Source organism: Pundamilia nyererei, unplaced genomic scaffold, assembly GCF_000239375.1.
Source record: "Pundamilia nyererei isolate P.nyererei 1_Seehausen unplaced genomic scaffold, PunNye1.0 scaffold00070, whole genome shotgun sequence".
Taxonomy (NCBI): Eukaryota; Metazoa; Chordata; class Actinopteri; order Cichliformes; family Cichlidae; genus Pundamilia; species Pundamilia nyererei.
In genome coordinates this window covers 249,010-270,776 of record NW_005187471.1, presented here as the reverse complement: position 1 = coordinate 270,776, position 21,767 = coordinate 249,010, and the positions used below count along the sequence as shown (strand labels likewise).

At 37.6% G+C, this 21,767-nt stretch overlaps 1 protein-coding gene across 1 annotated transcript; it reads left to right on the top strand.

The window, feature by feature from the left end:
- Positions 1-15,677: 15,677 nt before the first annotated feature.
- Positions 15,678-21,262, top strand: mbip (MAP3K12 binding inhibitory protein 1). The gene is made up of 9 exons (XM_005736555.1): positions 15,678-15,823; positions 16,677-16,793; positions 16,980-17,180; positions 17,722-17,818; positions 18,162-18,227; positions 18,360-18,518; positions 18,761-18,858; positions 20,785-20,823; positions 20,920-21,262. Exons 1-9 carry the CDS (start codon positions 15,704-15,706, stop codon positions 21,025-21,027), a joined length of 1,005 nt encoding a protein of 334 aa, XP_005736612.1. The 5' UTR covers positions 15,678-15,703; the 3' UTR covers positions 21,028-21,262.
- Positions 21,263-21,767: the final 505 nt, after the last annotated feature.

The window sequence follows — 21,767 nt, the reverse complement described above, 5'->3', positions numbered from 1 at the left end:
GCACAGTCGTAAATTCCCACAGTGTGCACTATGTGCTTCGAATATTGTGTGTACTTTTTGTTTTATACAGTTGTCAGCCAGGCATCTAACTATGAAAAAATTACCCCGGGCTTCTGACAAAACAACCCGGGCTTAAGCCCAGTAAGCCACCCCCACGCTCCGCCCCTGCTGAGACTGTCTGCAATTTATCTTCATTTTAATAATACTGCTTGGGTAAAAAAAAACAAAAAAAAACCCCCAAAAAGAACCCGAAAGAATGAAAGAAAAAAAAGAAAAGAAAACGGCACAAATCACACGACTTTTCAATTCAATACTTAATGGACTTCATGCAAAACCCAAAAACCGACGAAACTTGTAAATAGATGTTCTCGTATAAAAAAAGAAGTCTGTAAATTAATCATGTTTGGCAGCTGGGGTTCAACATATTCCTCAAGGACAATTAAGGCAGAGGATTTTGCAGATGGTTAAGTCTCATTTCTCATGTTGGACGTTGTCGTGGTGCCACTGTAAAATTTCAAGAAGTAACTTTGTTCGAAACTCTCAATGCAAAAAGGATAAAAAAAAAGATTAAAATTAGCTCTCTAGAGTTATATAATTTAATTGATTAATCTATATAAAACAATCAAAATCGCAATTAAAAACATTCCCTAAAGTGATCAACAAAAATTCATCTCTCCTTTGGAATTGTTAAAGTAAGTAAAAGAAAAAATCCCAGGTATGTTATGCTATTTACAGTAGGGTGCAGAATTTCTAAATACTAATAAATTTGCATGCAAAATTCTGTATTTGGATTAGACATGACACTGAAACATTTAGATTTATATTTCACTTGTTCCTGATCATTTTGTAATAACATCAAAATAAGTAAAGCACTTTAAATTGTCTGGAAAAAACTTATTCAGAGTTTTTGCATAAGAGATTTCTGCTAAATAATCACCAGGCTTCTAGGTTTTGTAGATTTAACATGTTTTTTTCATTAAGGTAATTGATTGTAAGGAGAGTGTCATCTGCATAGATGTTAAAGTCACCGTCAAAAAGAGTGTCAGTTTTGATTTTTTTTAATTGTTTGTTTTATATTGTTTGGTTTGGTTTTTCTAAATGAAACAACATGAGGATGGGGTCTATAAAAAGGGGGGTGCAGATTAGCAATCATCTTATATTAAGAAATCTAAAGGGGAGTGCTGGCCTCTGCACCTCCATTGCCAGAGTAGGACAAGAGGTTGAAAAATTAGTTCTAGACAAATTCGATTTTAGAAATGTAAACAAATTTTAGGCTGCTTAAAATCAAAATACACACACCAACATATTGAAACCTCCCAAAACAGAAGCTTCATGTGGTCACGTGCCATTTTTTATGATGGTAGTGGTTGCCACAAATTATGTTTGTTTAGATAATTTTATAAAATATTGGATTTGTTGTTGTTGTTGTTTTACAGAAAGCAAATAAATCATTTTAAAAACTGACACAGAGTAGGACTTAGAAACTGTAATTTGTTCTGATTTCTAGGCTTACACAGACAATTTGTAAAGTAAAAGGGAAACAGTGATACTGCATATATTTCTTTGTCAGAGTTGGATGATATCAACCAGTTCTGGCCACAGAAAATCTGAATGCCCAAACTGAGCGACAGTGAAAGAGAATTTCTAATAAAGCTACAAATGCATGTTTAATAGATGATACATATTCAGTTTGCCCAGATAAAAGGAAAGCATTTTATTTCACTAGGCGATTGTTCTTGAAAATATTAGAAATTAAATCTAACCTCTGTGTACTTACTTATTTCTAACTTGTTATTTAGACAGGAATGCATACCCACAACTTATTTATGTAGATTCACACTGAGGACATACTACAAGCCAAAGGTTAAACTTGAAATCAGAAACAAACACCAACAAACTAAATGTTATAAAATAGCAGGTGGTTAAGTTTCTTATATTATTGATAGTTTTAAAGTGAAAGGAAAATCTGTTACAAAAATGAAATCTTAGTTATGTGCAATAACACGGTTATATCTGCGGTTGGAGGGCAGGCAGTGTGGGTGTCACATGTTAACCGTAGGCTCTCTTCTTCTAAACTAATGAAATCATTTTCTACCTGTATCCATCGAAGACCCAGTTCGACTTAAGTTCAAGATACATTAGGAGTTCTTAATGTAAGTAGCCATAAAATTAGAATAGACTCGGGGTAGAAAAAGAATAATAAGTAATAGGCTAAGGGTTTCGGGCTGTAGAAATTGGCATTATGAGTAGCACTGGACACCAGGATCTAGTTGGATTTAACTTAAACAGTGGACATTATACCTCGTATTCAGTGACCATGTTTAGAAGCAGTGTCACCTGATTTCCATTCTCTTGTTACATGATGACATACCATGTAAACTGGGATATTATAGAACCCTCTAAATATTGATAAAAATGTATTGATAAAATAAAACACTTTTTTTTTTTTGCTTAACCGACTTTGTTGATACTTTTTAAGCTACTTTACTTTATCAACTAGTAAACTTTATTCTGTGTCTTAACTTTTGTATTGCCATTACAGCACTTAATTTTCTTATTTATTGTAAGCTATTTTGTTGTACAGTGCTTTGTGACTGCTTGTTTGTGAAAAGCAGTTTATAAAACGCGTACTACAAATACTTAATACTAATGCTCTTATTTAATTACTTAATATTGTACAAACTTGGGGAAAAAACATTCACAGCATATTTTTACACATGTGCACTTAAGACACTTAGAAACAAAAAAAAGAAATGTTTTGATCAGTCTTTATACTTTACAACAATAAATTGTTAATTTTCTTTAAACTTTAAGTTTTGTAGACGTTCCCCACCTTTCCATCGCTAAAAAAAATACCTATTTACAAGTACTGTTAAAATCCTCCGAAGTATATTTTGGCCATGGCCCTTAGTTCCCCTGTCCTTCAGAATAGGCCCTAGCCTGCTTTCATGGGTCTGTATGAGCTTATTTCAGGAGAGGATCTTATAAACACTGCAAGGCTACTGCCATTCTCTGTGACCTGAGTGGGTATAGTTTTTTTTTAATCCAAAAGACAAAATGAGCAGGTTCATATCCAAGCATCATAAACCAACCCAGTTTTCTATGGCACAATACATGAATTGTTTCATCAACTCTCCATACCTTCAAAACTACTCTACTTGTGTGTTTGTCCAAAAGTAACAGTGTGAAATATGTTTGTTTTGTGCACTCACCCAATGCCACATAAATGTAAACATACTTTTGACATTTGACAGAAATGTGGATAAGACTAAGGCTGGATTGAGACTTAAGTCTCTGTGTGGAAGGTCCTCATCAGGATAGAAATTCAAGTAAATGAGTGAGCTGGTGTGCGCGCCCACGCTGTGTGTGCTCCTGTTAAAGATGCCAATTAAATGAGACCAGACTAAAGCGGAGTTGTCATGTCTGTGTACAGTACCAGCAGGAGTCCTTTAGAAACCAACGAGCCATCACTAACCCCGTTAACACCAGACCCTCCAGACCGACCCGGGTGCCGCTGCTCGCTCTATAGGCCTGCAGCAATAACTTCTCCATTTAATGAAGGTTTGAATAGTCCAAGGCTATCCCTTTCAAATAGTGAGACCTAAAGTGAATTTAAATTGATTTGCATGCTATAAATATGAGAGCACTTATGAATTATAGGCTATAATAACATTTTTTAGAGGAATTAACACAAAAAAGTGTGTTTAGTTTATAAAGGATGTTCGGCAATATTAAAAGGAGTGCTGCAGAGTAACTAAGTGGATATACTCAATATCTATATGTAAATGTAAAGATACAAAGGCTTACTCCGAGCTCTGTTTTCTATTACTCTTCTAAACTGATTTGAAAGCTACAATTTACAAATTAAGATTTTAGTAAAAACAGCTTCTGTTTAGTAACTACTCATCACTGCAGTTACCACTGACCACCTACAGCATTGGGAGTACTTCATCCAAATAAAAGTTAATGATAGTAATTCTCAGCTGATAGGTATAATGAGTCCACCTACTTTTAACCATACTTTATTTTATTTATTTATTTTTTACAATTTTTGACCAATACTAAGCTTTCTTTTTTGTATCTGGTATTGTTATATGTGCCACTGCTATGAATAGTTCTTCCAGAGCTCTATGGTAACATTTTCAGGTAAGAAACCTTAAAAGTCGAAACCAGTTACCCTGATTTTTCTTTTTTGCTTTGCCCAGTAAGCATTAAAAGCTTCACACACATGCCTAACGTGAAAACTTAAAGCATAAAATGAATGAAACTTCCCATATGCTCTCAGTAAAGAGGGACAACTTGATTAAACCGCACTGAATCCATGGATAATCCAGCAGTCAGTCCATTCTCCTGTGTGAGTGAATGGTGGGGTAGGCTGCGTCTCTTTGCAGACTGAAAAAAAAATTCCTTGAATGTTGCTACACAATAAGCAATCAAGATCCCAAAGCCTGGACATTTGACAGCTTAATGAGTTCAGGCTGCAATCACTTTAAGAAAAGCCATGGTCCCTTTTAACCAGAGCACAGTCTATATGAGCCGAGCTGAGAAAAGGCACAGCGCGTCCATCTAACTCACAGTAAAGACGCACATAACTACAGGTTAATAAAAACACGGGGTGGAGGTGGATGTAAATAGGTCCTGTATATTAGGACCTGTTGAGACTTGCATGTTTTGTTCGGCTACAGGAGGAGGGGTGATATTTGCCCCCCTAATGAAATATGTCATTACGAGGAATTCATGTGACACAAAAGGGGCGACAGTCAAAAATTGCCCCACTGCTGTTCAGTAATTATATAGTTTGCCCTGGCAGCGCCTTCAGGCAGGTGGCTGGTCCATCATGCAAATGGCTTGGCTGTGCCGACATAATTAGCCACTGCGAGCCGCTTAAATTAACAATTAGCTAACATGCAATTCTGTTCACAACGCGGTAGTTCTCCTTTTTGGCCAATTGTCACTGTATGTTATTCCGGTGGCTGAATTGCTCAGTAGGATATAGGCTATGTGGTTTCTTACTTGGTCAATTTACAGGCTAAATGAACGGAAATCGACAGAATGGGGGTTTATATCCTAATCCCCAAAGAGAAGCTGCATGGCAGCGCATTTATGTTAAACACTTAGTCGGGAGAAAGAAAAAAGCCTGTAACACACATTTCATGGATGTCAGGCTGACAGGCAGCTCAATATAGGAGTGTCAGGTGTTGATAGTCAAATGGCAGTTTAACAGAAAACAGCAGTGTAAGTGAGAGTGAATCGGACTCAGGGGCCACACGCTGCGCTTCAGCCAGCCCTAAAGGTTCTGCTTTTTTAACCTCTTCACTGATCCCCTTGCAGCCGGCGTCCAAAACACTATTGCCTTACTGCAGGCCAATCACGGCCCACCCACTCTCTCATTATTCTCGCTGCCCTCCGACATGACACGGGAACAAAGTAGACATTAAGCAACATTAAACCCAGGGATGGGAGTAATCAGGAACCCGTTATCTCTTAATGAAGGAAAACACATGCGGAGCGATACACATAGCGGGTAATCAATAGAAAGGCCTGACAAAAGGAATCGGAGAGCCCAAAAAGGGAAAATGCAAATCAATTAGAATCGTTGTTTGCTTTGAAACCGTTCAGTCTATTTCCATTAATTACATGTTCATTAAAAGTAATTCGTCTAGGCTACACACCAACAACAGTTGTCTCTCCCCTTGTCCCTTTTTTAAGGAGTGACGGACAAGGGAATGGCTTGGGTCCAACTTCTTGTTAACATTTAATCTCACTCAGGCTTGGACTTTTTAGGGGGGGGAAGGAGTTTGAGTCAAGCTGCCTCAGTAAGTCCATCTGCTGAACGATGTATTCTGAGCTAAAACTGTATGAAAGTCATGCTTGAGCTCAATTTAAATACCTTAAAAACTCTGTGTTGGTTCTAATCATCAAAAGGCAATTTGTACAACACTTATATTCACTCTCATTTAGTTTAGCCTGCCTATTTGCTTAAAAAACAGACAAAACTGTGTTTTTTAATAGAGTGTTATGTGGAAATGTCATGTTTCACTCTCACAATCAGCATGCTATCTTATCTCCTTTTTTTTCCACAATCTGAGTTGCTTTTACCAAAGGCCCACAACCTCTTGTTGGTTGCTATAGCATTTTCAAGCACCATTCTGCTAAATCCCAACCCCCACATAGACCTGCTCTGCACACTTGTAATAAATTATCCTCAAGTGAAACGACTAAAAATGAGCTGGACCGAAGCTGGACAGGGCCACTTTACTGAATCACACCTCATAAACATTTTCATTTTTGTGTGACTTGACCCCCAAAGCTTTTATACAGTCAATGCATGTGTCTGGGTCTTTCATCACACATGGTCTGAACCTTGCCAACTCTATGGGCCTACTGTTATTGAAGCTCTTATCTGCCTGCTGATGACTGATGTTATGCAATCACATTTTGCAGCAGCAGTAGACAAAATCTGTAGGCGGCTGGATGCATCACTTATGGAGCCTCCTCCTTATCCTACAGTGTGAAGTGCAAACATATGGGCCTGGAACGCTAGTGAGGAGAGTGCTGATTTGTTGATTAATTAAACATGCCCCCCCCCAAAAAAAAAAAAGAATTGCTCCCTAAAATCCCACATTCACAATGCCGTACCACCAAGTTCAGTGTTGAACAAGTGGAAATCTGAATCAGCCTCTTTATTCCATGAGCCCCATCTTTGCCAAATTGAATGCAGATTGAAAATAATTTTTCAGCTCTTGACTTCAGCTATTCACCACTCTGAATTGGTTTTGCTACTGTCACGTTGCCACACAAATGTAAATAAACACATTTTAGTCTTCAAATTATTGTTCAGCTAAAATTTGAGGGATATTGTCTAATGCGCAAAGAGAAATGACAGTGCTAGGTTACTGTAAATACACTGTCATTTTGAATAAATCTTCAAATCTCTGATTAATTTTGCTGTCACTTTCACCGCATTTTCCAGAGAATAATTTCAAGATTTTTTTAACATGCAATAACCAGCACAACTACTAATACATGTAAGTGCACCTCCAGCCATGCCAAAAAACGAGACCGTTATAATGATTTTATTAAATGCATTATACTTAAAATGCTTAATATATGTACATATCAATGTCTGCCACAAACTCTTTAGCACTCACCTATTCTTGTGGTTTCCCAGTACAGGACCAGTGCCTGCTGTGTTTTGGCAGGAAATCAATACAGGGAGAAAATCTGTTCTAATCATCTGTACATTTACCATCACAATCAACAATCAAAGCCAAGACCTGAATCTTTATTTGTAGGCCTGAACTGAACAATTTTCCCACTGTGAAAGGCAAGCTAAATTAGAACCCTTGGTTCCTGTTAGTAGCTCTTAATGGCTCTGATTTGTGAACTGCTAAATGAGGTTATGTAAATTGATCCTGAATGTAGGCAGAGGCCCCCAGGTGACAGGTGCAGTCAGCTGAAGGTGGGGGCAGGGATGGTGTCATGCAATGGGGAATGGGGGGAGTAATATGCTAGGATGTATTTACAGGCCCGCAGGGAGACAGCGTTGCAGACTGAGATTAGGTGCATTACCTGGGAACTGAGTGAAATTCCTAGCAGGATCAATCCAAACAAGTAATAACAATGAAAAGATGCAAAGTATATTTCTTTAATAAAAAGTACTTGTTTACTTTTCCATTTCACTTTCACTGCATTTTAGATACAAATTTTAATTTACTATATATGTGTTCCCTCTAAGCTGTGCGCGTGAGCAATCGCGCACTGCTGACACGGTCTCCCCACACAGAAAATCTGCACTGCGCACAAAAAAAATCCAGACTGAATTGGAATAAAAGTAAAAACATGTATTTATTTTATTTATTTTGCCCATCCAAAACACAAAAAATTAGTGTGTTGTTTTAACCGAGCCCATGCTCTTTATGTACCATTTCTATATTGGAACCAACTTTGTACAAAAAAAACAACCTTTCTTTGAAGTATCCACAAAAGCAAACAACATATCAATATTTATGGAATAACACTTCCTATAATTTAGTAATAGGCCAGCCACTTCATTAGTTACCCTGTGACAGATATATCAGTTTTGCCCCCCTTCGCTTTCAGAACTTCCTTAATTCTTCATGGCAGACTCAGCAAGGAGGATTTTGGTACATGGTAGCATCACATAGTTGTTGTAGATTTCAGCTGTTCATTCACAATGCAAATGTCCTGTTCTACCGCATCCTAAAGGTGCTCTACTGGATTGAAATGTGGTAACTGTTGAGGCCATTTGAGTACAGTAAATTCATTCTCATGTTCAAGAAACAACTTTGACATGATTAGAGTTTTCTGACATGGTGCATTATCCTGCTGGAATTAGCCATTTGAGGATGGGCACACTGTGCTCATGAAGGGATGAGCATGGTCAGCAACAATACTCAGGTAGGCTGCAGTGTTTAAACAATATTCAGTTGGTGCTAAAGGGCCCAAAGTGTACCAGAAAAATATCTGCCACACAATTACACCACCAGCAGTAGCCTGAACTGGTGATATTGATAGCAGAATGGATCTAAGCTTTCATGTTGTTTACAACTCTACCTTCCAAATGTTGCAAAAATTAAGACTCATGAGGCCAGGTTGTATTTTTCCAGTCTTCTTTTGTGCAATTCTTTGGGCATTATGTGGATTTTACCATCATTTTCCTGTTCTGAGAGGAGTGGAACACAGTGTGTTCTTCTGCTGTAGCCCATCTGATTCAACGTTGAATGTGTGCATTCAGAGCTGCTCTTCTGCATAGCTTGTTTGGTTGCATAGGAATCTGGCCATTCTACAGTGACATCAACAAGACATTTCACCCTTTTAATTGCTGCCCACTAGATATTTTTCACTTTTTTGGACCATTATCTCTAAGCCCTAGAGATAAAAACCCATTCACCCATATTAGCTCCATCCCATTCAGTTAAAACTTTACAATGGTACATAAGAAGTAGGTCTATTAGAAAAAATATTCAAAATGACTTAAAAAACCACACTGGTGGTTTTATTGAGATGAATAATGAATCCTGTTACATTTGAAACATTTGTACTATATGTACATTTTGATTAAGAGGTCTAGTTTTGTACTTGTACTTGAGAATTGGAATACTTTTTCCACCAGCTGTACATGCAGGGCTTCTACTAAAATTGCTGGTGATGCTCAGAAACATTGTGCATCCCCACTACAACATCACTTTCCTTTATGCTTTCTCTATCATTATTCATGACAGATATCTCATGTTAAGTGTTAAGGCACACACGAATATGATTCGGACACGTTTCCATAGCTCTAACCGAAGACATAATAACAAGGGAACTATCTACATACAGCCTCTCAGGGAAAGACTGCTGAGTGATTGAAGCACTCTGACTCACCGCTCTTCACTTCAGCCATTTAGGCTCTGCTGACTACTGTCTCAGCTGCGTTAAGGACAATGTAGGTGGACTAAGTTGCCACTGGTGACTTGGTCAGACTTTTATAAGTATGAAACCCAACCAGTAGTGAAATGTAATTGGCTGCATTTACTTAAGTACAGTACTGGTGCAATTTTATATTCCACTACATACATTTCACAGCTGTAGTCATAGCTGTAGCTTTCATTGTGACTGTAATAGTTAGTGACTATATATTGCCAGACTATAATACATATTCTTAAATTGCATCTGTTTAGAAACTGCTAGTGAAGTAACAGTCTCTGTAGGTTCATTACTACAAATAACTACTGCAAGAGTAATTCATTAATTGAATGAATGAAAGAAATGCTCTTCATTAACCAAACATCTCCTTGTTACTAGACTAAAACTAATTTGAAAACTAAAATGGAAAATACAACTGGATTGTGTGTTATCCTCCAGGTCTATATTCTCTTTTTAAAAAAAATCTAAAATGGCAACTTCATCACGGGTTCACGGATGAACTTCACTCAAAACTCCTGTTTTATCCATAATCTTAATTTTGTTCACTAGATTCCAGTTTTCTCATGTTTACTCCTCTCCACATGCAGAAGTTAGTCATGGAGTTCCTGAAGGATCTATGGTAGAGCCAATACTTTTCACATTACCCAAAAATTTTCTTTTACCTGTAAATCAGACCAAGTAAATCGATTGAACTATAAGAACATTGTGAATTGTAAACTTTTTAATTTCTAAATCAAGAAGTGTTTTGTTTTTAAGACCTTGCAAACAGTTACTCTGGTTGGCATTACCATGGCATCTGTTTTTATTGTGATATTTATGAGCAGAACATTTCATTAAATATTGTATATTATTTAAAAAATATATCCTTAGGCCTTATACCTTGTCAAAGTTAGGACTATCCTCTGTCAGAGTGATGCTGAAAAGTAGTCTACACATGTATTACTTCCCTATTCTAATTCCTCATCAGAATAACCCCATAAAAGCCTGGCAGTGATCCAAAATTAGTACTGATCAGAACTAGCAATAAAGATCACATTCATCTTCCGGAAATAAAAATAAAATTAATTCCCTTAATGACTAAGCTTCATTGTGTTTTTAAACTGATCCCCTGTTGAACCAGGTTTGATTTAAGAGTCAGAAACCGTTTCTACTTTTGAAGCAAAGCTTAGAGCTACTGGCAGCTCCTAACTATGCTGCTACAAGAGCCAGTTCCTGGTTGACCTCCATCATCCAGTACTGCTGCTCTCATTTAATTAACTTTTTATTCTCTCTGTTTTCTCACTATCTCTGTGCCTTTTTAAGTCTGGCTCTCTATCTGAATATTTCTGATCTAAGCTTACTGGCTCACCAAGGCTTGGTGGTTATTTTCTGTTTTTCAATACTGATATTTTCTCCACTCATCCTATTCATTAGAGGCAGCCTTCCCTGGATTTGGTCATGCAACAGGTTTCTTCTTGTTAGAGGAGTTCTTCCTCTGCACTGTCACCAAATGCTTGCTCAGCTGGAATCATTAAGTTTCACTGGATAAACTACCATGAAACAACTTCTATTGTGTTCTGATAAAGCTGTTAAAAGCTACATTTAAAAAAAAGAAGGTAAAACCATATATGAACACTGATGAAACACTAGACCTCTTGAATTGCTCCATAACATTCAAATTGACCTGTATTAAGCTGATTAAGCAAACGCACAGGAAAGAGCTTGAGTGCTGGTATAGACTTACATCTTTCTCTTGTGATTGTAGACTAAATGTGGCAGAAACAGCAGTAAAAGCCAGTTAATAACTTCATGAGGATCCTTAACACTTTGTCCATATTATTAATGCTCTTCACAATCAGAAGTGGCTTAAAGCAATAACTTACCTCCCTGTCCCTTGTGGCTAACTTTTAGTTGAGGCTGCATCACATTGCATTGCTAACTCACAATGAATTACGAAGAGCTGGGTTTCCCTTAGTGTAAGCAGGAAAAAGATTCTGAATAATTCCTGTAGCTGCTTCCAAGTAAAGATGTTTTTCCAGTTCTCTTGCCTAGTGTGTGCTGCAAGGTACTGTTTTGGGGCCTTTTCTTTTTTTCTTATATCTAGTCCCTTTTCAGCATAATTTAAGATTTCTTATCACTCTATGCAGATGACATCTTGTTATATATCTGTTTCAAGCTTCAAGCTGTTTCTAAGTTAAATAGTTGCCTAGTTGGTTAGATTTTATTATCAGTTGGATGACTGAAAATTTTCCAGGAGAAAATGAAAGTCCTTTTTTGTGCCCTGAACACATTTCTGATGGAAATTGTAGTTACACTTGCTATTTGCCAAAATGTCTATAGAACACTTTGATTCAGCTTTAACTTTGCTAATGTGAAATATCTGGTTCACGCTTGCTTTTATCACTGAAGAAATATTGCTAAGCTGAGCTCCACTGTGTCATACTCTGATTTAGTCATGTCTTTATTTCATCACATCTGGATTATTCATATTCATTGTTTACATGTCTTAACAAAACCTCTTTCGAACATTTTGCAGGTGGTTCAGAATGCTGCCACGAAACTTTTGAATAAGTCTTCCAAGTCACTCGCCTCCCACCTGTCACTATTGCTAATTTAGTTCCACTAGCTCCCAGTTAACTTGAGAGTCTGCTTTAAGATTTTGCACATCAGTGAGGCTTTACATGCATACTTCTCCTGCAGGTCCCTGGGGTCATGTGATCAGGATCTGCTAGCTGTGCAGCACACAAGACAAAAAAAACTAAGGAGACAGAGCTTTCATGACAGTGCTTTCAAGCTCCCTTTGAGCTCGAGATCTGTGGACTACATGTTTTTATGTTTTATTATTTTCATTGTGAAGTATTTTGTGATATTTATCTTGAAAAGTGCTATACAAATAAAAAAAATTGAATTTACTAATTTACTATTTTTGTTGCCAGTAATGGTAATTGACTTTCATTCTAAACTATGTCACTAATCATAAACTTAAACCCGATAAACATGGTACTATTGTCAATAGTTGATACTGTATCACCAGCCCGAACATGTTGGTATCACACAATTCTAGGTCCTGGGGTGAGTGGGAATAGAGGCAGGGAACATCCTCGGCAGGTCAACACTCCATCACAGGGTCAGCAGAGAGACAGACAACCACACACTCTTACATCCACACCAATTAACAAGTAAAGCTTGGGACGGTGGGAGGATTCCTAAGCACCTAAAAGCAAAGTCTAATGACTAGTTGTCTAGTGTAAAGAATAAAAAAATGTATTTGTGTTTAAAAAAAAGTGTTTCTATCAACTGAATAGTTTTATTCTCCAAAATATAATAGCATTATTTCTTTGTATAAGCCATCACATGTAAAAGTCCATATAATTATATATGTATAAATGCTTGTATATAGATATAGATTTACAACAGTTTATGAACTAGTAGGAGCCCAAATAAACCTTTTTCTGGGACAATAGCGTTAGTATAGGGAGACAAGCGAGGATGTGTGGCAGTGTAACAATGAGAAACAACAGCAAATAGAAAGAGAACTGCAGTTGATGGGTCTACCAAACAAAGCAGTTCTTCCCCTGTTACACTTCATAGGGAGGATTAGGAGTTCAGTGGGAATCTGTGACCAAGTGGACAAAAGTGGCAGCCCAGAGATTTCCACTATATGAGTGGACATAGAAGACAACAGTACATAAACATTTTACCTTTACAGTTCATGCACATGTAAATACTGCTTATGTTTGCATGCATCTTCAGAACTGAGAATTCCAAAAGTGTTGCAAAGCTACTGAAATCACTCTCAAATCCAGCACCATGACTAGTCTTTTTTTTTTAAACATTTTTTCTGCAAAATTTACATTTGTTTCCACATATATCTTTTTATTACTTAAAAGCAGTACGTAATGAGCTGATCTGTGGGAAGCTTGGTCCCAAACTCACAAGAAAGGAATACTTTTAATTATTCCTCTCTGGGGGAAATGAGACAAAACCTTCTTACTGCAATGCACTTCGCTCTTTACATTGTGCTGCCTCTTTCTCCTGATACTCATGTCTGGCCTTTACTCCGTCTCATGCTCTGTCAACATAATCTGCCACCGTGCAGCAGACAGGCTCAAAAGCGGACCTTTTTACTTTCCTGCAGGTGGCTGATGTGACTGAGGCAAGAGGCAGCAACAATCCCTCTTCACTCACTTCCCTCTAACACTAGGACCACCTTATTTCCTGTATAGCACAAATTCCCTCTGCCTGCCAAGAACACATTCTTGTAAAGCAAAGAAAAAAAATCTTATTAAGTTGCACAAAGAACCATTAAGGTATCCTTGTAACACTTTTCAGCAATTCTCTATAATGCTTTAGCATTTACAAGCAGTGCATAAATACTTAATAAATGGTTATAAATTGTAATGTTATGTTAGGAATCTACAATTAATATGATTTAATAACAGCAAGAAAAACCAGAGGTCAAATCATTCTCTGGAAACAAGTTAGCGCATTTAAATCAGTTTGCTGTACCTTACTTTCAGCCAATTAGATAAATACAGTACTACTTATGTCGATGCATCAGTAATAATGACCCCACGGTGTAAGCCAACAATGACTAAGGCCGTTGTGCATGAACTTTTACTTGTAAAGGAATATTTTTAGGCTGTAGCACTTGTAAATACTTTTTCAACCACTGGTTTTTTAATCCTCTAAAATTGTTTTTAAGATGTAGGAACATATTAGAGGAAAAGGTGACATTTAAAGATTGTGAATATCTGTAATACTTAGTTTTGGTTTCAAAATGTAAATATAGCTAAATATAAAAACATTGAGCTCAAGTAGGCTATCATGTTTTTTTTAATGGCTCATATAAATGCCTTAAATCACAACTCTTCCCCGTTAGAAGAATAAACAGCTCTTTGGTCTGAAGCCAGCCAAATTAAATGAGCAGTTTTTTAATTTCTGAGCGCCTTGCTGTGTGGGAACATTCAGCAATAGCTCAGCATGTCAAACCATGTCAAGTGTTACAGTTCCTTCCTGTTTTGGGGGGGGAAAATATCACCTCAGAGATGAATTAAAGTAAAAAGGCTTGTCTTCAGACCCCTTCCTAAAATGATTAACCCTCCTAAAGAGCATTATTGAGTTCTGAGTGGTTGTGCCTTCTCTTTGCCTGTAATTGTTCTTTTTCTGTTGTTTCCTTCATCAGTCTCTCTCCTCATTATATGAAAAGAAGGGGAAAATGTCTGAATAGAGGAGGGAGATTTTCCCACAGTCACTCAACACAAAAAAATACGCCATTGTAACCAGGTTCCCATCCCAATGCCCTGCTGCACAGTCCACTGCGGTCAGAGGGACAATATCTTTATAATTGAGTGACCATTCTTTCGCCTGTTTGAAAAGTAAGTGACTGAGAATACAGTTAACGGCACATTTGAGTGAGTTCAGCAGACGGGGAGCCTGCTTTGTATATATCACAGTGTTTTAAAATAAACGTAATAAAAATTGCAGGTCATACAAATATATAAGAACTGGCATTCTAAACATATAGTGAAAATAAAATTTGACAGATAAACATGCCATAAGACGACAGAGAATAAATGATTTAAAACATGCTTTAAAAGGCGTTAAAAGAGAAAGTTCAGAGACTGGACATCTTTGGGCATTTAATAATATGCTCCAGATGTGGCACTACTTACAGGCTTGTTTTCAGGTAGAGAACACAAGTCGTAAAATTATTTTATTAATATTAAAATAATACTTGATTGTTAATAGAACTGTATAAGAACTTTATAAAATCAGTTTTCCTATACAGTATATATAGAGATGATCTTACCCACCCTGTGTCGAAGAACAGTTCAAAGATTTTTAAATTTCACATTTTATAACTTTATTTGTTTTTTTATGCTGTTTGTTTTTTCAATTTGCTATCATGGAGCCTGATAATATCTAAGTATCTAACATCTATATCTACAGAAAACTGATATATACTTAATTGTAATTGCAGTTTTAAAAGTTGATCCTTGACTTTAAGAATTATGTAAACAATTTCCTTTCAATCTGTTAAAAGACTGAAAAAGAGAAATGCCTTAAAGCTTTCAGAAATACTTGCACAATAAAACCCAGTAAAAATAGTGAATTTAATTTAAGCATTTATTATTACTAGTATTTTAGCAGTAATATCAATATTCTCACAACTACGGCTGTGTGCGTGTACGCATGCGTGTGTGGAGCCTCGACTTCGTTAAGCGCGCACAGGCAGAAGCCTGCACTCGAACCAATCAGCGCACAGTATTCTTCGGCTTGTCGAACAGCAATGGCGGAGGCAATGAAGCTAAGTAGAAATCATGCTCCTCCCAGTGACTCCAGTAAAATGTCCAGCTATACAGACTGTATGGATTCGTTACTGCAACTGCTAGCAGACTTCGGGGAAGAGGTTTGTTTGGATTGTTTAAGCTGCCTTGTTTCGGACATCGCTCCTTTCAGTCCGGGGTGTTAGCTGGCTGCATGCTAATGTTTTTAGCAATGTGGTGTTAGCAGGGCTGCTTAGCGGACCCACACTGTTCATTCATTGTCACTCACACAGCGCTGTGGTGCTTTTTTTTGACAAGTAGGTTGTTGCAAAGTAACTGTGCTTTAAATGGTTCAGTGTTGTTTTGAAAGTAATTTAACATATAAGATCGAGCTTGTGCCTTGACTGGGCTTAACTAGGCATTCTGTTTCATCAGTAACAGCAATGTTTCATGTCATTATCCCTGTTGCCGTGCTTCTCGTATTGGATTGAATACACATCTAAATAAACCTCTTTATTCCATACATGCAGAAAATGATCTCAAGCCCTGCTATTTGTGTGGTAAAGCACAAATAAAATATGCATTGAATAAAAAATAAAACCATCGCCTTTCACCCGCTTTATGAATCTATAGAAGTTCATTATTTTCCTAAGTCTGGGATAATCTTATTTTTAATAATGTATTGATTGACCACCATTGCAATAATCAGCCAAATATATTAATTTTACAGTGACAAAAAACAGCTGAAAACAAGAGGAAAATAATCCTTTATTTTACATTAAATTGAAGCTGATACCACCAAATGCTTTTTCTTGAACAGTAACAAATCAATAATAATTACCCAGTTAATTATCAAAAATAGTTTATGTACTTTCACATCAATCAATTGTAACTTGCATATGTGAGACAAATGTATATATTGTCCTGTTGGCATGCAATTGCATGTTAAATGCTGATTCACAGTAACATCCACACGTTGTCTTTCCTGAAATTAAGCTGAAATTTGGGGATGCTGCTTTGAAAATAGATGTCAACCCCAGCGCTGTGAATCTTCAATCATCTCCACCTGCTCATGTTTACAGCTCATTACAAGGACATATCGCTAAATTACAGGTAAAAACTTTAGAGGATTTTCAAGAGCTGACATAGATTATTATGCAGCTTTTTATTGTGTTATCATTGCAAGGAAATAAAAGTAGATTCGAATTAACAATATCTGAATTTTAAATTTTCGATTATTCTTCAGAGCTTTAAATAATTACATCTAATATTCTTCTTTCTGGCCTGCTGTTTATTTAGGCTGTTTCAGAAAGCCTAAAGGCGTTGTTGGATGCTGATGCATCCTCTTTAAAGAACACATCAGAAGATGCTGTCATCTCATCTTCAAGCAGTGCACAGACGGCCACGCAGTCTGAGCACCATTCGCACAGCTCCGGGGCTACAGAGAGCAAGACGGCGGCTGATGATGTCATGGTTCAGATCCGAGCTGGGAAGTCAGAGGTTGGTCGCTGTCAGCAGATCTGTCAGCTGTTCTGGCAGTGAAATTTTAGAGCCCTCTTTACACTCTGTCAAGCAAATGAATAATCATAAGTAATTGCTCCAGAGGATGTGCACATGACGTGCCGCAGCAAAGCAAATGCTTGATGGAGACCTGATAAGCTGAGTTCGGTAGAGAATAAGGGGTCCTTTAGTGCTGCGGTGGGGTAGAACAGACCACATTGCTGGAGGGTTTTGAGAGAGGGCCAGGTCCTTGATGGATTATGAAGTGGATGCTCATTACTCTGAGATTGCATGTGGATGAAGGACAAGAGGCCCCATTCTGTTGTGCATTTATTTTGGTAGCCAAGCAAACAGTATTCATATTCCATCATGTGATGATGGCAAGCAGTTCAACTTTTTTGGCTACCTGGAAATTTCTGAAATGTAAATTGCCGCACCCTATTTGTCCCACATCATTATCGTTAAATAGTCAAAAACATAGCATTCTTGCCACCTCATCAATCCATTGTATCTTATTATGTTGTCTTCATTGTAACCCTAGATTGAGCGAAGAATATCTGCATTTATGGAACGCAAACAGATGGAGATCAATGAAAACAATGTACGCGAGTTTTGCAACGTGATCGACTGCAATCAGGGTGAGAATGGGAGAGAGGTGGGGGGGGTGGAGAGGGTGCCTGCACACAGATTGCCAATGTTTGGGAGAGAGCTGATTTCCACAGGCGAGAGGTCAGGCTGAACTGCTCCAAGAGTGGGGCTGAAGTAGCTAACACACTCGGCCTCAAAACACAACCCGCTTAGTCCAGAAAAACACGAGACAGAAGAACCTTTTTTAAATTCAAAGCCTGTGTGAGACACCAGTAACAGAAATCAGGAGTAGTTGTTATTCAGGTGTGATATACATATACAGCTTTTGGTAATCATGTTTAATTGCATTTGGTAATTCTAATTGCAATTTATATTAAATGTGATCATCTGTAGAAAACAGCTGTGCCAGAACAGATGCCGTATTCACTCCTTACCCGGGTTTTAAAAGCCACGTAAAAGGTAAGAAAATGTCAGAATTTTTAACAGCTTTTTTTTAAACTATCATTTGTGTAATTAAACTAAAACATGTTGTTTACTAGAATCTGTTTAGGACCGAGTTGTATCTTCTGTGTTTGTTTCTTGGCTGGGCAGTCACACGAGTGGTAAACACTTACGGACCCCAGACCCGTAGTGGGGGAGACCAAGCAGAGGCTGGGGATAAACAGAGGGGGCCATTGACGAGAGACTGTGGAAATGCAGCCATAGAGGAACGACTCAACAACATCGAGGCTCACCTCAAACTTGCAGCAGGTGAGGGACAGGAAGTTATTGTGAGGCTCAAATGATCTTTGTCTTGTATATAACATTGTACAATATATTTAACTCAGCAATTACATGACACCTTTTATTGGCACTGTATTTTTTACTTATAGTAAGCCTTTATTTATAAAGTGATCTATTATTTGGTTTATCTGTTGTTATCAGTCATTCTTTGTTTGCTCCTACTCTAAATTTCAATTTTCAAACTGTTCAACAAGTGTTTTACTCCTCAGTGGGTCCAGTTCCATTGAGTGTCTACCAGCGACTCAAGAAGTTGGAGGATCGTATACTCGAGTTGGAGGGACTCTCGCCTGAGTACTTTCAATCCACAGTGAGTCCTCTGGCTTCAAAATACAAATACAGATACATCAAAGGCGTTAATAGTTATTTATGGCAGAGGTCATGCATGTTTGAAAGAGGAATGAGAATTTATTTTAAGGCACTGAATGTAGTTTAATTGCCATATGTCTTAATGAAATTCTACGAGTTGCACAATTTGTGTCAGTTTTAGCCAGTTTATTTCCAGCTATTGCCAGCTGCCAGCCTGTCTGCTGCGATTCATACAGTAAGCAGGTGCTGCATTTCACCTGAGGAGCCTGACTGAAAGAAACTAACCATGAAGGCAAACCTCCCTGTTCACACAAAAGACTCTCTGGGCCCTCGTGAGACTGAAGTTTACAGGCGTGTTAATGTGGAGCATATAAATCATGCGTCCTGCTCTGATTAGAGTTTTTGTGTGTGTATGTGTGGGGTCCCCCCCAACCTGTTGTCAGTGATTTTTTTTTTTCCCTTATTCAAGTCATAGTAATCATAGAGAATTTGGAAATTGTTGAACACGACAGTCTGCTCCTTCTCCATTTTGTTTTGAAGTGCTTTTATGTTGTCGCATTGGAACTGAAAATAACTTTGCTTCCATTTCCAAATGGAATTGCAACTAGTTTGCACTTCTTAATGACTTTTGAGTATTGAGGCTCTGGTTGTGATCAGGATGCTAGTTTGAGGTTCAATTCACGACAGATGGCACCCTTTTCGTATCGGAGAAAGACAAAAGATCCATACTGCATTGGTAAGAAGGCTTTAGTTTAGTTAGAATTTTGGTTTCTCCATTTTGCGCACTGTCAGCTCAGTTGTGTATGATGCCTAAATTGGCATGGAGAGTATTGGTTTGCTGTAGGAAAAATCATTTCAGAGTGATATCTACTTACTGAAAGGAGTTTGTGGGTTATGAGAATGGAATTTCTTCTGTTATGCTTTGATACTTCAACACGTTTCACTCTTCAAGTAACACTTAAGCTGATTTAAATCAGAACTGCAGTGCCTTTGGTTAGACTTACGTAAACGTTTAGGTGAGGGCAGACGGATGAATCTCAGAATTGACAACTGTTCATTGCTATTGAGATGATGCTGACTCAAAAGATGACAGTAGGTAATTTATTGGTCTTTCTATTCAACCTGTCAGACATCAGCAGTTACACAGACTCTGATTTCCCAAGCTGAAGGAGTCTGTCCAGTGTGTTAGTTATCTAAGTGTACTTGAGATGCTACATGTCTCTTCATCCTGGTATTTCTCAGCACAGCATGCTGCTTCTGTGAGTATGCTGCTCTCCATCTGCTTTTGACTCACTGCATGTTTGTGTGAGCTGAGCAAGAGTTGTTGAGTGTCTTTGAATAAACTGATGAGGATGGGGGTCTTTTATATTCCAAGTTCGCCCCCGCCCCTCCAACCCAGCCCTCCCTTTTTTTGCATTAGTTTGGTGTTTTCCAAAAAGCTGTACACAGTTGGCCCATGATTCCAGGGACAGCGTTTAAATGCTGATTATTAATGGAGGCTTCCTAACAAAATTAGACAGCAACATATCAATAAAAAATTTGACCGTGTTTGAAAATTAGAACTAAAGGTACAGAAGCTTACACAGTCTCACATACATGAAGTTTTCTATTCATTTTTGATGGTCTTGTTAGGTGAGGCCACCTTTATCTGTCTCCCAGTGTTTACTTTTTATCTATTTATTGTAAAAGCATCCAATAAGAACACAAAAATGTTTTAGATTAAAATGGAGCTTTTCGTTATCCTCAGCTTTGTGTATTCCCTTTTTCTACTGCGTTGTATTTCTTTCTGGGATAATACTTTTTTCTGTCCTCGAGAGGGCAAAGTAGGAAGGAGCACAGATGAGCACCTCAGTATGCTTCTCAAAGCTTGTTTAAAAATTGCCCTAATTAAGAAGGTCTTATGTGTATTTGTGTGCTTGTTTTGTAGAGTCACCTGCACAAACGACAAAAGACGTCCTCTGCTCAGGTTTGTTGTGTTTCCTTTCCTCTCGCAGTACTTTGTAAGTGGAGGTTAACCTATATTAAGTGAGCTGATCATTTTTTTTCTTTCTTTGTCCTTCAGTCCTGCAGCCTGACAGAGCTGGATGAGAAGATAAGCGCAGTGAAAGCAGCTCTGCTGAAGAGGGCGACTGAGTTTGGGCCAGAATTTGGAACAGATTGTACATTGTGATATATTCATAAGCACAAACAAATACTCGAGTTCAGTTGCTCAAGCATTCACAGTGTGTCATCATTTTCTTTTCCTCCAACTCTCAGCTACTCATTAGCAGCATTCTCATCGTCTGTGTCATTAAAAACTCCCAAAAACTCTTCATATGACATTTGATGATATTGGATGGAAATCATGTACTGCTATAACAGTTAAATGAAATGTAAATTTTCTGTAAATAAATCTATATTTTCCTCCATGAAAACCCTGACTCGTGGTTTAATCACAGCTATTACTATATTAGTTAAATCTAAAATTTAAGCTAAATGCAGTTTGTGACTTTTATAGGTAGAAATTAGTAGTGCAAATAATATTAATCAGATTGATCAAAAAACATTTTCACTGTGAATAATTTGTTCTGTAAATGAAACCAAATGTCAACATAGTATCCAGCCTTATACTCAGTGTATTTTTGCTTGTATTATAACTTTATGAATAATCAGTGGTTTTTAAATTTCAGCTCAAATAGATAACACATAACCTAAAATACTCTTTTAAATTTAACATTATAGAATGCATGTATATTGGATCTTTGACATTTTCATTTTCACACCCTAATGACAGGAAGGCAAGTGTGTGCGTTTATGCATGACAGTGTGTGTGTGTGTGTGTGTGTGTGTCTAGTCGAGATGAATCAGAGAAAGGAGGGAGAGTGCACCTGATTTATCTGCCTGACTGCTGTGTGACGATGATCACCCCTA